The following is an 18,294-nucleotide window of genomic DNA, read 5'->3' as shown; positions in this document are numbered from 1 at the left end:
TATCTGATCATCTCCATCTTGTTTAGTGTATAAACATGGATCAATATCATTGGCAGCGTAGCCTATAGATTTCAGATAGTCGGTTAACGTGGTGTGCCAGTTCCTGCCACTCTGTTTTAGTCCATATAGTGACTTGTTTAGATGACATGTGAGGTGTGTGTTTCTGGCATCCACTTGCTCATATCCAGGAGGCTGCTGTACATAGATATCTTTGTCTATAAGAGCATTTAAGTATGCACCCTTTACATCAAGTTGATGTAGGTGTAAGTTCTCATTTACAGCTTTCTGTAGTAGAGTTCGAATAGATGTGAACCTAGTAGTAGGCGAATAAGTCTCGTCATAGTCTATACCCTTTATCTGTGAATAGCCTCGGGCCACATACCTTGCTTTGTACTGTATCTTGCCTGGTTGACTACCTTGTTTAATGGTGTACACCCAGCGGCCTTTGGTCTCCTCACGATTGACAGGAAGAGGTTTTATGGTCCATGTATCATTAGCTTGCAGTGTAGATATTTCAGCGTCCATTGCAGCTTTCCACTGAGTAGAGTTATCAGATTTGATTGCCTCTTCATAAGTCGTTGGTATGAGAGAAACCAGGTTTGTAGTGTATGCATAATCAGTTACTGACAGATAATAATCAGATAGATAAGGTGGAGTTTTCCTCTCTCTACGTGGTCTGGTAGCTACATGAATGGAAGTTGTCTGCTCAGTACTATGGTCAGCTTGCTGTAGTGTTACTGGCTGGTTCACTGGCTCAGGTTCCTGGTCCGAAGGCATGGTACCAGAATCATTGTCCCTTGTTATGGCTTGACTTGTACCACGGAGGGGCATGCTACACGGATCTACCTCAGGCATTTCATGGTTTCGGGAACTGTTATCATGTATAGTGACATTACGCGCCGTGATGACTTTGTTGTCACTGAGTACATAATATCCATGGTTTTGCAGATTGACACCTAAGTATATTCCTACATTCCCATGTTTATCTAGCTTTTGTTTGTATCCGTCAATGTAGTGGGTACAAGGGGAACCAAAATTATGAAGTTTTGACATGTCGGGTTTTGCGTTAGTAAATAACTCGTAGGCTGTAGACTTAGTGCGTCTTTGATAGCTCCTGTTTCTCAGATATTGAGCATGTCGCACAGCGTAGGACCAGTAGCTTTTAGGAAGCTCTGTATCAGCTAACAAGCATCTTGACATTTCTAGTAGCGAACGCCAAGACCTCTCGGATTTTCCATTCTGATATGGAGTATGGGGTGCCGTAGTTGTGTGTTTAATACTATTTGATAACAGTATCTTCTTGAATGAGTCAGACATGTACTCACCTCCATTGTCACTGTGTAGTTCCTTTACCTTTCCAATAGGTGCAATGTCTGCGAGAAACTGTTGTAGCGCAATGTGTGCTTCACTTTTAGCTCGTAGTAGATAGATAAATATCATGCTTGAATATTCGTCAATAAAGTTCATGATATAATGATGTCCTTCTCTAGAAGATGGTGATATGGGACCACATAGGTCTGAGTGTACACGCTCTAGAGGTTTTGTAGCATAGATAGGAGGATTGTCATGTGACTTTGGTAGACGTGTCATTTTGTTAGTGGTGCATGTAGTACATGTTGGAGTTGATGTAGTTTGGCTTACTTTCATACCAAGTGTTACTTTTTGTAGGTTGAGAACATCTTCGTGGTTTAAGTGTCCTAGGGCTACATGCCATTCATCTAGTGACTTCGTAACATTGGCTGATTCGTCAGCGGTGTTGATAGTTGATGGCGTATCGGATACAGTGTGTAAGTAGTACAGTTTACCGTGTTGGGCTATGTCGAAATCTGTACCGTTAGCTGTGAGTTTGGTGTTATCTTTCGCAAATGTTATTTCCGCACCAGTTTGCACAACAGATTGCACCGAAAACAAACTAACTGGAAACTCAGGGGCTAGTAGTGCATCATTTAGTGTCACATTATGTTGCCTGCCTTTAGAATCGATTATGGTAAATTTAGCTTTACCTTTGGCTGTCACCAATTCATTTGTCTTGTGTCCATCTGCCATTTGTATGAAATGTCGCTTCGGGTCGAAACTTCTATCGTAAGATACAAAATGGCTGGAGTTGTTGACCATGTGGCATGTGGCCCCACAGTCTACTAATAGTTTATTGTCATTGTGATATATTGTGTTGGCGTATTCAGTGTCATCTGCGCTGACGGTGAATGAGAATTCAGTTGATTCTGTAGCAGTATTTGCAGTTGAGTTAGAACCTGTTTTATGGGCTCGTTCTTTGGTACGACATACCTTTTCAATATGTCCCTGCCTTAGGCAGAAGGTACATTTCAGTTTAGACTTAGAACGGCATTCAGATGAAGTGTGATTGGACTTACCACATGCCATACATCTTGGTTGTGTAGTAGTGGCATTGGCAGTAGCACGCGGTTGTTGTTTTCTTATTGTAGATCGAGTCGCTAGTGCAGATGCTGTTTGTGATGCAAGACGCATTGCTTCGGTATTAGCATAGTTGTGGACGGCAGCTTTGAAGTCTGATAAAGACTTTGCTTTGTCTAGCTGTGTGTGTATGACCACAAATGGCTTATATGCTTCTGGTAAACCTTTTAGTATCATAGCAATGATGAGATTGTCGGAAATGGTTTCCTTTGCACTTCTCAAGCCTGTAGCTGCACGCTCAGCTCTGATAATAAAGTCAGTAATATCCTCGTTATCGTGCATACGTAAGGTTGTAAGTTCTTCATATAGTGTTAATACTCGCGGCTTTTCTATAGACGCGTAATGTTGTCTTAGTACTTTGAGAGCATCTCTGCCATTGTCTTTGGCATCATTCATAATTAATTGTAATGATCTCTCATCCAGAACTTGAACCAGTTCTGCATATGCTGTTCTGTTCTTGGTAGGAAAATCACTATCATCATCATCGTCTCCTTTAGGTAATATGGCTTTGTATACTGCCCTATCCTGTGTGTAGAGATAATTGATGAATCTCGTTTCCCATATTGTGTATGATTGCTGATTTCCATCAAAATATAGTCTGCTTCTAGCACTGGGCCCATAACCTGTTGAGCTGGTGGCCATAATAGGCCGATGTAAGCAGATTAATTCTGATGATTTATTTTTAGCAACAAGTACAAAGCATTGCCGAACAGAAACAGGAAACAGAAAATGTGATTCACACAATCGTAATACATGAATAGATTGGAGTTGCCTACTCCGTACCGAGAGCATAATTCCTAATTAATAGTGAATATACTATTTATCACATGTCTAGCATACAGTGCCAGATTGTCAGTTCAACAAAGTTATCAAAGAGAAATATTCCTCAATCTTTTGAATGATGACACAACACACATACTCAGGGACGAGGTGTCTCCTAAGCGCTTGAAGCTTTTTCTATTTCAACACTCGTGTCTACTAGATTTGAACTAAGTCTATCTGGTCCAGGAGTGGCATCTGTAAAAGGGGCTACATCTGCGACTGGATGCATATCAGTGGTCCTTCGCGATGCAGCAGTCGATGGCCTACAAGGACAAAATAGGATTGCCATCGAATGTTTTAGTTTATGATTTTTTTTACTGCAACCTTCAATTCACTATCATGACTCCTCTGAAATATTACTAGATTACCAACTTTTAAAACATTGGTTCAATTCAATCAATAATTATTGATTTCTAATCCATTGTATTTTCTTTCTTTTGCCGTGTAACAAAAAACACCATTTTCTTAAAGATTATTGATGTCAATAAAAAATTCTACATACATATATACAATTGTAATTGTCTTTTCATCATGAAGAGACAACTACAATTTTAGTAGTTTTGTTACAAAATGGGACAGTTATAATGTTGAGGGTTTACTAACCTTGCAGGAGACATAGTTGCTCGTGACGCCAGAGCTGATCTGTTGGGAATCCCAGCAACCATGGCATCAATATCAAGGGACTCATCATCCGTCAAAGTGTCCTATGAAGTACATGCAAAGGTCATAGACAAACACGCTTAACTGTATCAGCGTCTATGGTTCACTATTGAACTATTAAAAATGGCATGCAATAGGGAAATTCTCAAGCTGGTGGCCAAGCCCTATTTTTAGAAAATTTTATTAAAAACTCGGTGAATGTGTCACCAATATATTATAAGCAATTATGCATCATGATTTGTGAAGCTTAACAAATATTTATTTTGTCTTTTGTTTTAAGAATTAATAAACGAAAAACAGAAACGTCATTGTGTCATATTTTAATACTGATCATCAAACTTGTGTGAATGCTTGTATGAGCCAATAATTGTTGGGTTCGAGTAATCAGTGAACAGGTAGCAAGACATTCTAAGACGAAGAGAATCTTTTGAGCTGCTCAACAAGATAGAATAATGAAACAACTCACATCTTCAATTTCCATATACTCGACTGCATGAAGGGGCTCAGCCGTGTAGACATCACCAGCTCTTGGTCCGATCTCTCGCTCGGGCTGGAGAATACCTATATAGTCAAGAGTTTGCCTCGTACCTACCCTTCCATCATGCCATACCTTGCTTAAAGCTGCTTCATTCACCTTGCTTTTCTCCACTTTCTTCGCTCGGCCATTCAGAAACATTCCTGCATCGTAAGACACTCATCTTTCAACACAAGGATGGCACAGATAATCACTAATAAAATATGATTTGAATGGTCAGGATATCCGGGTGTTTCATCTTGTGTCAATCAGCGTGAGACTCAACCGGTAGTTACACCAATTATAAATGGTGGAGATGGAATATAAAGGTAGCAGTAAAAGGAATCTGACAATAAAGAGATCGAAGCGTGCAATATAACTCGAAAGCAGACTAAAAGAAGTCAACACATTTATAGCAAAATTTGATGCTATAAGTTAGTCATAGCAGCAACTAACAACTGGTAATAATTACAACAGATTGAAGACCTAGCCAGTGTGTTATCTTACAATGCAATAATCCCTTTTAAGAATGCCTAAACATAAAAACCTTCCACAAGGTTAAAAAAATTATAAGCTTGCATATTTAGACAAACATCAAACATCAATATCTCTACCAGAAACAATTGTGTTGGAGTACATACCCATGCAGTAGAGCTTGAGGAGTATTCTACGCTTCATCGGAGTCATAAGCAGCATGTCATACTCTCGCTGCGCCAAGCGCTTCACAAACATTGGCATTATTCTCATCAAATCAGCTGCTGTTGTTCTGATGCTATCCTTGACACTTTCCGAAAATAAAGATCGAGGGGCAATTTGCGCATGCACCTGTAACATTAAAAATCGGTGTGCGTACAGACAGCAAAATAGCATACATGTGTAGCAGAAGTTAGTACAAACTTGCTATAGTTAGTTATCTGCACCTGTAGCAGGTAGCGATCTATACCTGTCACAAGAAGTGGTCTATACCTGTCACAAGAAGTGGTCTATACTTGTCACAAGAAGTGGTTTATACCTGTCACAAGAAGTAGTCTATGCCTGTGACAGGTAGTGATTTGTACCTGTAGCAGGTAGTGAGAGGCATGAGCTTGTATAAGTTAATGCAATAAATGGCTAGTTATGGTGCAGACGATTCTATAATTATGCTAGTTTCAGACGAATGGTTCAAAAGCATGCCAAGTCTTTTTACTTTTCTGCAGCAAAGAAAATACAGTGAAACATGGATAACTCGCCCTCGGATATAGCGAACACATGGTTAACTCGACTGGATTTGCTTGGTCCGTTCCCACGCAATGATAAATGGCTCTATATAACTCGAACTCAACACTGTTAATTCGAACTGTTTTTTGCCCAACGGCTACCGAAACGGTTGCTATCGCTTTAGAAAATCACTTTATTCCAAGCCATAGAGGTAAACTTCAACTTTTCGTAATTCATAAGCGTCATTACTACCTCCATCGGCAAAATATTTTTGTCAACGACTGTTCTAAAGGTTTGGTGAAATTTGATTTATACTGTTATACGATGAATAGCACGGGCTAGCCGGGTCACGCGCGCAAGGATTTTCGCCACGCACATACATGTACAAAACAAAAACAGCATGTTGTTTTTGTTTTGTATTTGCGTGGCAAAAATCCTTGAGTGCGTGACCCGGCTAGCCCGTGATGAATAGTTTTCCGACGTGGATTCCGTGTTGAATCAACGTCGGAATGTTGAATGTTTAAAACGTTTTAAAAATTGTTGTATTTAAACGTATACGTTGTCTTAGCTAAAAATAACTATTCATCGTTTGACCTAAACACAGAATACGTGTGTACATTCAATAAGTATCCATTCAAAAAACGTTAGTGATATACAATGTACCGTAAAACCTCGTAAAACTTTTAATTGAACTGCCTCGGAGTGTTGCTCTTAACGAATGCCAGGTAAAGTAAGTTAATCTTTGCATAAACTTCAAGAAAAATCGGCAAAATTGATCGTGGGTAAAACGCTCAAAAGAAAAAGATGTCTTTTCTTTTGAGCATTTCAGCAACGATCAAGTTTTGCCAATGTCAATCTAAAAAACGTCCTGGCAATAACATCACCTCAAACAACAAACCAATCTCAAGTGATAGAAAAATCTCTATACTTTTTGATAAAAACGTTTTAAACTTTACATTAGAAGCATTTAATTTGAAACAAGCCATTTGTGCTTTTGATTTATATTATAGTTTGTATATGTTCATGTATCTACTAATAAATAAGTAAATACATGGACTTGTGACAGTGCTCTGATAACTTGAACACTCTGATAATTCGAACACTTTTGCTCGGTCCCTTGAAGTTCGAGTTATCCGAGTTTCACTGTATCTACTACAAATAAAACACGGAAACACTACAAAGGGGTATCTTATAACACTTAATGAGGATTAAATGTCAATTTAGAAAAATTATTAACTTTGCTAGCGCATACCTCTATGAGCTATCTCATACCTCTATGAGCTCGTCCAGCAAGTGCCAAAGAGTGTCCTGTAGAGGATCGTCTAGCAGTTCAGCTTCTCGGCAGTAAGCATTGATTATCTGTATCTGTCTAGAAAGCTCATGGGCAGGAGCAAACAATGGTGGCAGACTCATAGACTTCTCTACAGACACAAATACGGTAGATCTAGATATTGTATTGCAAGCTCACTGGCACAACGCATTTGTTTGTCTAGTACAGCAACTATGTGAAGGTGACGCATCGCATAAAGCATGGCTATACTAGATTCAATCACTCACCAATTATATGACGAGCCCTCAGTACTCCTTTCATGAACTTCTTTGTAACTTCTTCCAGCTTATCCACACCTTCCGATGTCAGTGTCGGCCATATTGGTTTGGAAAAAACATTGAACTGGTGGAGGAGGAGGTAGACCAAAATGCAGATGGTAATGAAAAACCAAAATCCATTTATGGCTATAAGGACACTGAGAGTATACTGAGGTGTGAACCAAACCGATCGCAGGCTGCAAAGAGTAAGACACCAATCATAATAGCTGTTAGAAAATTTTCCGGAACCAATAAGAAGCTTGGTGCTTAAGCCCTATCAAAAGAATAACAAATGGTAACCCAGCATTAGAAGACTAAATGAAGCCAAAATCATTATAACATTATACGAGTAAGTATCGTGCTCTAAGGATTCAATGAAAACATAGTATTGTGTGGTACAGACCTGTAGGCATCAAAAGATGTTCCAACCACACCAGTCACAAGATTCAAGACCAAAAAGAAAGTGTTAAGTGCGAGCATGCCATTGAAGAGTTTTACTCGAAATGGTCGCTGAATGGCAAAAGCTATGAAGTATATGAGGATGAGGAAGCATAGGGCCATTGCCTACAAATCACAATTCAATGTCTCATCTAGTATGTTCAATACTTGATATTCCGACTATTTTAGAAACATGTAATTTCTATTCATTTTGTATTATTTAATATTTCTGATTATTAACAACCGCAATCGTGAGATAAGACAAAAATAATCTAACAAGATACGTATAAAAAAGCTGCATAAACTACTGATTCTGAACTCTCACAAAGAATGCAAGAGTTTCTACAAGAATGTATAAATTAAAGCCCAAGTTCTTTAATCATTACTACTAATCATTCTACCTCTCCAAAGCCCCTTGTATTAGATCTTCACTATATTACAATCCTATCAGTTGTCATTCATTGTGTCTACACACCTGCACTCGGTGTCATGGTCTTTTGGAAACCTACTTGCATTAGATCTTCATAACATTACAATGCTATCGGTTGTCATTTATTGTAACCACACACCTGCAGCAAGTGTCATGATATTTTAGAAACCTACCTGCATTAAATTGTAGTTGAAGACGGCTGCATAGATAATACAAGCAGAGAGCTTTAGTAAATGCATTGCCGCCCTGAAGTGAGCCGCTTTTAGTTTGAAGGAGGAAAAGATGTGAAATCCGCTGACGATGTAAACGACATCCAGTCCTTGCACATATTCTGTCTCTTTCAGCTGAAGATATGCCTCATGACCTACAAGAGAAAGTTGCGAGTATTAGTAATTTGATATTAAAAACTTGGCAGCCATTAATTGCAAAATAACATATAAATAATATTTCCAAATATTAATAGGTATATAAAATATCTATAAAATATGTTTAAACATGTAAGTACAGCTCCTACCAAAGCTTTATTGTAACATGAGTCTACTTACCGGCAGCGTGACTGAAGATGAGCTCCAGCTTCGTTCGCCTGATTAGCCAAACTGGAAATAAGATGTAAAAAGCGAGGGCAACTCCAATAGCTACAGCCGCATAGGCCCACTGCAGGTTACCAAAGCATTTCTGGGTGTTGTCTATGTACATGATGAGAATCTCCCCTTTGCTGTCTGGCACACAATGGAACACTTTTCCCAGAGCCACTCCGATAGGTAGAGCCAACAGCTGTATATAAATAACAACACATTTACTACTTAAAGACAAACATGAAAAGATGTAAGGGAAATGAAGTGAGGCTAGCCAAATTTCTAAAGTTAAATCCTAGCTATACTGAAAAATGGTTTCTAGTCACAGTAATGTCCAAAGTAACCTCATTCATTTGTTAAAATTGTGTAAAAATATTTGTACGCAAAAGTTTTTCACAATGAACAAAGCAGAGTAGGCAATAAAACAGTGACAGAAATAGACAAGAAGACAGTCTGATAAAACCTGTTACAACCTGATATAACCTGTTACAACCTGATATAACCTGTTACAACCTGATGTAACCTGCTACAACCTGATATAGGCTGTTACAGCATGATATAACCTGTTACAGCATGATATCGCCTGTTACAACCTGATATAACCTGTTACAACTTGATGTAACCTGCTACAACCTGATATAACCTGTTACAGCATGATATAACTTGTTACAACCTGATATAGCCTGTTACAACCTGATATAATCTGTTACAATCTGATGTTACCTGTTACAGCATGATATAGCTTGTTAAAACATGATATAACCTGTTAAAAAGCACCCAGTACAGCTAACCTGGCATATGATGACATAAACTCGCTGCAAATTAGATAGCTTGACGACAAGATACGGGTCATCTCTTTTTGAGAGTACAGCATTGGCTATCGGATATGCTATGACCAGCAGCACCAGCAATATCAGAAAAGCCAACAGAAAATTCCAGTAGGCGAATGGCATTAACGACGAGTCGGATGAGAATTCCTGCACACTTTTATACGTTACATTCGTGTAGACTTTAGCTATCTCCCAAACATCAAAGTTGAATGCAAATATCCAGCTCATGTTTCTAATCCATGATTCAGGCCAAGGCCACCGTAAGGCAAGCGACTGAATCTACAATCGGGAAATTTGCAAACGAGTGAACAACTCTCATCTATTTAAAAAAAATTAAATAAGATATTTTATACCAGTGATTCATGACTATGTTAATGAAACATAGAAATAACGAAAAATGATACATTCATATCTTTATGAATGTTGATTTTATGAACAATAATACCATATTATCATTGTTTGAATAAAACAAACAGCGATAACAAATAAAAGGTAAAAATCAAACCTAGCAGCAAGTGTTTAGAGAGTTTTTTTATAATTGAAAAATAAGACTCACCACAGCAAACCACTGCATGTACTCGATGGTTAGAATAGCGAAGTCATTCCATATCAAACTAGTTCCTCGCTTCTTTCCATCAGCAAATAAAATCTTTTCTTCATCAAAATCGTCTTCCCAGTATTCTTTCTCAATGACAACATCATCTATGTCCATTTGATAGCCCACATTATGCACACTAAAAAACAGTCTTCAGATATGACTAACCAGAAAAATTATAAAATATAAAATAAATTATAAAAAATAAAATAAGAAGTACATGTATTAGAAACTCATTTAGATCCTGTCATTACGGCTGTTTATTAAAAAAAAGTCTTGCAATCAATAGTCACTCTTCAATGTCTCACTAAAGTTAGTGCTTGGTAGCTTTTTATAAAAATTAGTTGCGCTAATTTCAATAGTACAACAAGAAAATGAATCAATAACAAACACCTTACCCTCGTTTAGCCATTTCTGACCTTTGCTTCTCTAACAAAGGTCGCTCTTCTTTCAATTCTCTAGGCATCTTGTGGCATAATGCTGCTTTCTCTGGTTATAATCTTTCTATCTAATGTGGATACAAACTATATAATAAACAGTTTAAAAACTGATACATCAATTTTCTAACATACGAATAGAAAATGAGAACATAGAACATGAGAAACAAGAATATAACATAATTACTTAGTTACGGGCAGCTTCAAAATAAACGCCTAAAATTTTTGATGCATTGATTAGTTTTGCATTTGGACTACAAATTTATGCTATACACTCCTTTACACTACTAAAAATGATCAACTACAAAGATGTGTTTGCAGATGGCTAAAGAATTCTAAATGTTTAATATTCTTTAGTTATTGAATAAAACTAGTAATAATATTTAGTTTTCAAAAAATCAACTCAATTTTTCTAAATACTGACAGACTAGGTAATCATTACATTTTTATAGTTCTCTTTTTATTATTATTAAAATTATCAATCTTAACAATAATTAATCTTGATAATATTAATAATTAATCTAATTATAATAAATAATAAAATCTTGTTATTAAAATTATTATGCATATTTTAGTGGTCAGATACTTTTGCAAGTAATTTTGCGAATAAAATATGTACCTGGCTTTACTGATACTATTTAGTAGCGCGACATTGTTTGAAATTGGTACAGACAGTGAAAATGATGAGTTAAGATTGTACTGTAGGACAAGTTAAAAAATATGGAGCATGAGCTTTAACCCAAATAAGTGAAAATATCAGTCTGTTAGCTAGAAATAAGAGTACAGATCCTATCATAAGTGATACATTCCTAGACTATCCAGCAAAGAGTGAATGTTTCAGAGTCACTCTTCAGTCAGTCCTAATGTTTGGCTTACATGTCTCTAACAAAACTAGTTAGCCAAAAAAGCATAGAAGTATAAAAAAGCACACTCGATCCTAAAAAGAGCTAAGCTGATAGCTTACAATTCTCTGTGTCTACCACACATAGAATATGCATCTGGTGCTTATTCAGCACTGCAAAAGCAATGAGCCACTGGAAGTAGCACAAAACTAGGCGATGAAAATAATATGCACTATCACATAGCAGAGAAAATTCACAAAGACAAAAGAAAAACTACAGTTACAATTTCTAGCAAAAAAACAACAAAATAAATACGCTCATAAAAAATATTTTCAAAAACATAGACCCATTCAGCCGTATATCATCCAGTCATATGATGACATTTGTTACCTGGTCTGTCTAGGATCTCAAAATCAAAGAGCAATCATACAAAAAAAAGCAATCGAACAAAACCTTTTGACTCTAAACAACCACTAAAAGATACTGCAGCTGCATGAGTAACCACTGAAAGGCACTGCAGCCGTATCCCAAACAGAACCCTAAAGATCTCATATGACTATCATTATAATGTAATGGAATCCTGTGCGCTAAATTGCCCGCTCTTCTTCTCCCACTTTTTATGTCTAGTATGACAACAATTTAATGATGTACATGTATAAGCTCGACACAATACACCACAAAATTCCTGGTGGGCCTATCTTTGTAAAGCTAATAAAATAAGTACAGCCGTTAGCAAAATCTATTCTTGTTGATTCATACGAAGTTAACTGGACTAAAATAATCGCTAACAGTTTTGAAACGTGAAAAACCTTTTTAAAATAAAATCTCAATTAATCTGACCTTATCATTAAGTATTATAATAACTATGCAGTCTGTTGGTATATTTTAACGAGATTGGATGCTTGTCTACTGTAGATTGGCATCGCTGTACTAGTGGCCATATTGTAAATAAATATCTCGTTGTGCCTAGAGACTCGCGAGACAATGAACGTCTACAACTATGCTTATGTTTGCGATGGTGCAAACAAATAATCTTATTTGTCTATGCAAATTCGGGGTGCCAGAGATTACGCCTACAAGTCTAGGTCTAGGTCTAGGTCTAGGTGTTTTAAGAACCCGTAAATCCCGAAATCGGGCAAAAGAAGGCCGTTGAGAACTTTATTTAAAAATAGTCAATAAAACATAAAATTATGGTAAGCCGCGCAAGTTGCGCGATGTTCTAGGTAAAAAACTATTCATATAAAACCCGGTGTTTGCACATACAGCTGAAGGAGCACCCCCCGTAACCAGTCTTGTTTCATGACTGTGAAGAACATTTTGTATTTGGTTAAAACTTTCGATAAGAGATTCATGGCAGTCGTCAGATAAAATCTTTAGCATGAGAGACATTCTTGCATGTTTGCGTCTTAGTTCTAAAAGTTCTAGATCTATAAAAATTCTTGCCTCTGTAACACTCTGCCTACCTTTCAAACCAGATATAAACCTAACCGCCTTTCTTTGAACTGCTTCCAATGATGCTACCTGTCGCATCAAATGAGGGTCCCATACTTCACTCGCATATTCCAATATTGGTCTACACAGAGTGAGATATGCAACCCTTCTAACCCTCATCGGCGCATTAAACAAAACATGCTTCATCATTCCCAATCGCTGACTTGCCTTAGATATGATTGAGTCTATATGTAAATCCCAATTAAAATCATTTGATATAAAAACTCCGAGGTATTTAAAACTGTCTACTACAGATAAAGGTCTGCCACTTAGGTAATACACCACATCTGGGTTTCCGCTACTCTGCCTTGCAAAACGAACGATTTGGCATTTATCAGTGTTAAAATTCATTTTCCAGTTATAGGCCCACTGGTCTAATATGTTTAAATCCTCCTGGAAATTCACTGAATCCTGAAGGGTGTTTACCTGAGAAAAAAGTAAAGCGTCGTCTGCAAAAAGCTTGATAGTAGAAAAATTTAGATTATCGGAGATATCATTTATGTACACCAAAAATAGGGTGGGCCCGAGGACAGACCCTTGTGGAACGCCCGATGAAACCAGCAGGTCAGAAGATGCAGCACCCTCTATCAGTACTCTTTGGAGTCTGTTTGACAGAAAGTCCCTAATCCAATTTACCATGTACGGGTTTATGTTTGATTTTATCAATTTGTCGATCAACAAGCCGTGAGACACCTTGTCAAATGCCTTAGAAAAATCCAGTACCGCTGCATGTACTATATTATTGTTATCTACTAATTTCATTATTTCATTCACAGTAGAGACTAGCTGGGTGGAGCAAGATAGGCCTTTTCTGAAACCGTGTTGGTTAGAATATATGACATTTACCAGATCTTTATTGATGTTACTAAGCACAATATGTTCTAACAATTTGCAAGCAATGCATGTCAGAGATATGGGCCTAAAATTTCCCGGATCTTCCCGACTGCCTTTTTTATGTACCGGAACTACATTGGCCACTTTCCAGATATCTGGAAGTTTTCCAATGTTCAACGAGTACTGGAATATGCTCGCCAATATCTTACTAATAATTTCAGGTTCTAGGCAAAGATCTTCTTTTCTAAACTTATCTGGGCCCGGGGCTTTCCCGCGCTTAAGAGTATTTAGAAGTTTGAGAACTCCATCACTTGTTACTTGTATAGGGCATTTATCTGCAGAAAGTTCAGTTTGAGTTGTGGAAAAACAGTCACTATTTGAAAAAACACCCTGAAAAAATTCGTTAAAAATCTCAGATGATTCTAAGGCTGATTTATTTTTGAAAACCGCAGTGCCTTGTGAGTTTTTTCCAGTTTTCCGCCTATAAAAAGAGTAAAATGGTTTGCTATCACCCCTTTCCAAGGGTTCAAACAGCACTCGGTGGTAATATTCCTGCTCCATTTTACGAAAACTCTTTCTGTTGGTACGCCTAGTTTGTTTATACTTGGAGAAATCTACTTCTAACCCAGTGTGCTTACTTCTGTCATAAAGTTTTCGCTGTTGTTTCACTGCACGCCTGGCTGAGTTATTAAACCATATTGGCTCCCTGTTATCATTTTTCTTAGGGATACATTTAGGAACAAATCTATTGACAGCTAGATTCATGGACGTCTCAAAAATCTGCCAGACGGAGTTGATACTCGTTTTACTTTCAATTGCCTGTACTATATCTGTCAGAGAATCAGTTAAAAGTTCTTTAATAGCAGTAGAATCAGCCTTGTGGTATAATTTGATAAAAGAAGGCTGTTCATGAGATGTCTTAAAATTTGCTGCTACACAGAGTTCAACTAAAAAATGATCGCTGATACCGGGGTTGATTATCCTGTAGTCATAAACAAAACTAGACTTATTTGTCATAACTAGATCTAAAGTGTTTCCTAGCTGATGTGTTTGTTCCATTATAATCTGACGCATATCATGAGACAAGATGCAGTTCAAAAAAGATCTATGCAATTGTTTTTGATTTGAGTTTGATCGAATTTGTAGGTTGCACCAATCTATATCTGGAAAATTAAAATCCCCCACAACTAGTACATTAGACCCTGGAAAATCAGAGGTCATAAAATCCAGCAATTCCTCAAGTGGTGCAACTGCCTCTCCCGTCAGCCCAGGCGGAACATAACAACAAAGAACAAAAAATTCATTTTCATCTCTAGGACATCCAACTTTCACACAAACAGCCTCAACGGGTAAGAAAGATCTTTTGAAAAAGACTTGTTCTTGAGGCAAACTGGCTGTCAAAGCTAACAAAACACCACCACCACACACCACCACCAAGTGATTTTGCCTACAGGAGATTACGCCTACAAGTGATTTTGCCTACAGGAGATTACGCCTACAAGTGATTTTGCCTACAGGAGATTACGCCTACAAGTGATTTTGCCTACAGGAGATTACGTCTACAAGTGATTTTGCCTACAGGAGATTACGTCTACAAGCTGATAGACTATGCCTACGATCTAGGATATTGCCCCTACTTTAATTCTGTGAATTGCGATGCAGAAAATTACGAATGGCACGATGAATGCATGTTATGAACGTGTGTTGATGTATTTTATTATGTAAATTATTTTTTATATCAAATCCTATAATCATCCATATATCAAATCCTTGCAAATATATAAATTTAATTCGAGTTGATTATTGGGAACCATGGTGATTTAACAGTCGTTTATTTGCAACAAACCGTGTTATTGAAGTTAAAACCACATTTTTATTGAATTATTAAGCAAAAACAAGCGTATGTATTTTTGAAGTTGTTACTCTTATACCTACAGACACATGTCAATAACTGAGTATTTCTATGTTATCAGCAGCCCATCACTAAAAGGGATCAATGGTTGTTGGTCAATATATCATTTCATAACTTTGGAGTTGTTTTTTATCTCCTATTGCATACCATTATGTTTCACTTTTACATGGAGCCTCCCTCACAGCCGGTTGAGATCACCCTTGGGTACATATGCATATATACAGAGTAAATTACAAATACAAGTTATATGATTCACAATAGTGTCATCCATCATAAATGAGCAAAAGAAGGCTCTCATAAAAATTTGATTTTTCTGCATATAACCTGTTATTTCACTTTGATACAAAAGAAATTATTTACTAAACAATATTGTTTTAGCAAGAAAAAATATGACATATAAAGGAGTTAACTCTAAATTAACAAAAAGACCACAAAACAATTAAGCACGTTTGATAAAATTATGCTAAAGTGGCCATAGCTTCAACCACATTGTAATGCTGTAATAAATATTTTTGAAATGAAGTAAAAACCCATTTCTCAATCTCCTTGCATGGCTACTATAACTGCTCCTTCTCTTTAGCTTTGCTATATAATAAGCATACATTAAAAGACTATTTCGAAGTGAATATCATTTAGACTTATACAAAATTACTCACTTTTGTATAATTTGGAGGAATTGGGCTACTTTTGTACACACAACAGTTCATATGCTAAGTACACGTTCTTGCAGTATTTTTACTTGCTGAAGTTTTCCTATTTCATCAATTGAATCAATAGATAGATTATAAGTTTAGGATTTATTCTGCAAAAAAATACAAACATCCAGTTACAGATTTATTTGCTCCATTTTCTCATTGATCACATATAAGCACCATCATGTCAGTGATACATCTTAAAATGGTAGTATCTGTACTTGTACTAGTATTTGTTCAATAACGTATGTATCGTCATATCATCCTATCTTCTGACTGTCATCATTCTTTCTCAATCAACTTTCAATGTTCTACAAAGTAGAGTAGAAGGTCATGAAAAAGCAATATGTTTTTTGAGAATATTAGAAAGTATGATAATGCAATTTACTTTCTCTAGCTCGATACATCAGAAACCCAACACTGAGCGGATAAAAAAATTTGCACAGAGAACAAATGCAAAATTTTGCAAGATTTTTGCAAGATACAGAACAAATCAACTTAAGCTAAGTTATAGGTATAATATTCTAAAATGTTCAAACAGTAATATAATGATTAAACTTTTGCTTCATTTTTGTGAGCCAAAAGCCCTGCTAATCATTGTATGAGCTAGTTTAGCCTGTTTAGATTAGCTTTAAGAAAGGAGTCGTGTGTTCAACAACAGCAAAACTCTAACAGACAACTCCCAAACCGCTTGTTGAGACAATCTAGAGCTATTTTTGTGCCTGCTACACATTGCATAAAATGATGCTTGGTAGGCTAAGAAACGAGGTATTAAGGGACTCCACTCGAGTGCCAAGAAAGTGGCCGAAGATGAACTGACAACTTAGCTGATAACACAAAGCCTCAACAGCTACACAAGACAAAGCTCCCATGCTGCAACAATACTTATGCTCTCTTGAATCTTGAGCCAAAATTTGGCACATGAAATTTAATCCACAAAAGTATTACCATCTCTCTATTGGCAAGTCGTCTTTGCCGATGGATACAAATAACTTTCTCATCTTATATGATCACCATCTTCAAAGTGTGACTTCTAATCCTTATTTTGTGGTAGAGTTGCAGAATTATCTGAAATTTAATCAACATATTTTTAAAATTGAATCCGAGGAAGAGCAATTAATCGGCATGCTTACAATGGTTCTGAAAGATGCAGATCAAAAGACAAGAAAGATAGCTGATACTTCACGAGTTAGACCTGGTCCTGAGTATGGCTGCATGGTTTGGGACCTTTACCTTACAAAGGATATTACTTCACTAAAGTGAACTCAAAACGCTGCACTGAGATTTTTGTATAGACAAAAAAGCAGAGTTAGTTTTCTTCAACTATGAGAAATTAATTATTTTGAAACCTTGAAAGACAGATGGGTTAAACTTTGTCATAATGTTTTTAGTAAAATTCTGGGTGGTGATATTGACTTATTGATCAGGACCAATATCAATATACCAATATTGACATTGGTCCCATTCGCTACCTGGGACTTGTAATTTAGATGTTGCATACAAAGCTACATACATGGAAAATGGTAGCGTACAGCCTGCTACACGATATTGGCGTTTCATAATTTACAGTTTTAGACTAATCGTACTGCTCAGAGGATGAAATTTTTAATGTAATGTTACTTATCACAATTAGCCATCCCAAGACAAACAGTTTTAACTCATGATTCAACCTTTCGATCAATCAACCTTGCTTGCAACACAAAATAATAAAACCACTACATAATTATATGTAATATATATTATGTATATGGTATAATATACCAAAGATATAATATTACTACTACTATGTATATATTAGCAATGCATAAGACATTGCTAAAACAATGTTTTACAAAGTAAGCTAAAACAAAGCAATGCGTAAAACATTAAAAGTGACCAGAAGAATGGAACAATTTAGTTATAAAACAACTATTTATTTTTTGTTATTTATTCGCAAATAATCATATTATTTTGTCTCATTCATTTACCCACACTCGTTTGACTATTAAATTACTATAAGCAGACA

At 36.6% G+C, this 18,294-nt stretch overlaps 1 protein-coding gene across 1 annotated transcript; it reads right to left on the bottom strand.

Annotated features, from left to right (window-relative positions):
• Window positions 1–3,370: 3,370 nt before the first annotated feature.
• Window positions 3,371–10,586, bottom strand: LOC137390935 (uncharacterized). The gene is made up of 12 exons (XM_068077249.1): window positions 10,480–10,586; window positions 10,043–10,220; window positions 9,448–9,765; window positions 8,627–8,855; window positions 8,255–8,445; window positions 7,617–7,777; window positions 7,184–7,410; window positions 6,899–7,047; window positions 5,071–5,254; window positions 4,382–4,593; window positions 3,859–3,959; window positions 3,371–3,518 (listed from the first exon to the last, which is right to left on the bottom strand). Exons 1-12 carry the CDS (start codon window positions 10,545–10,547, stop codon window positions 3,371–3,373), a joined length of 2,166 nt encoding a protein of 721 aa, XP_067933350.1. The 5' UTR covers window positions 10,548–10,586.
• Between the last annotated feature and the right edge of the window lie 7,708 nt (window positions 10,587–18,294).

Source organism: Watersipora subatra, chromosome 3 (assembly GCF_963576615.1).
Source record: "Watersipora subatra chromosome 3, tzWatSuba1.1, whole genome shotgun sequence".
Lineage (NCBI taxonomy): Eukaryota > Metazoa > Bryozoa > Gymnolaemata > Cheilostomatida > Watersiporidae > Watersipora > Watersipora subatra.
The sequence above is the reverse complement of the archived record's forward strand: the minus strand, read 5'-3'. Positions and strand labels throughout refer to the sequence as shown.

Coding starts and splice junctions, on each gene's coding strand:
- LOC137390935 (XM_068077249.1), bottom strand. CDS start 10,547: ATGCCTAGAGAATTGAAAGAAGAGCGACCTTTGTTAGAGAAGCAAAGG. Junction 7,778..8,254: donor TCAACTACAATTTAATGCAG/GTAGGTTTCTAA, acceptor TGTGATTTGTAG/GCAATGGCCCTATGCTTCCT. Junction 7,048..7,183: donor GAGGGCTCGTCATATAATTG/GTGAGTGATTGA, acceptor TTGTGTCTGTAG/AGAAGTCTATGAGTCTGCCA.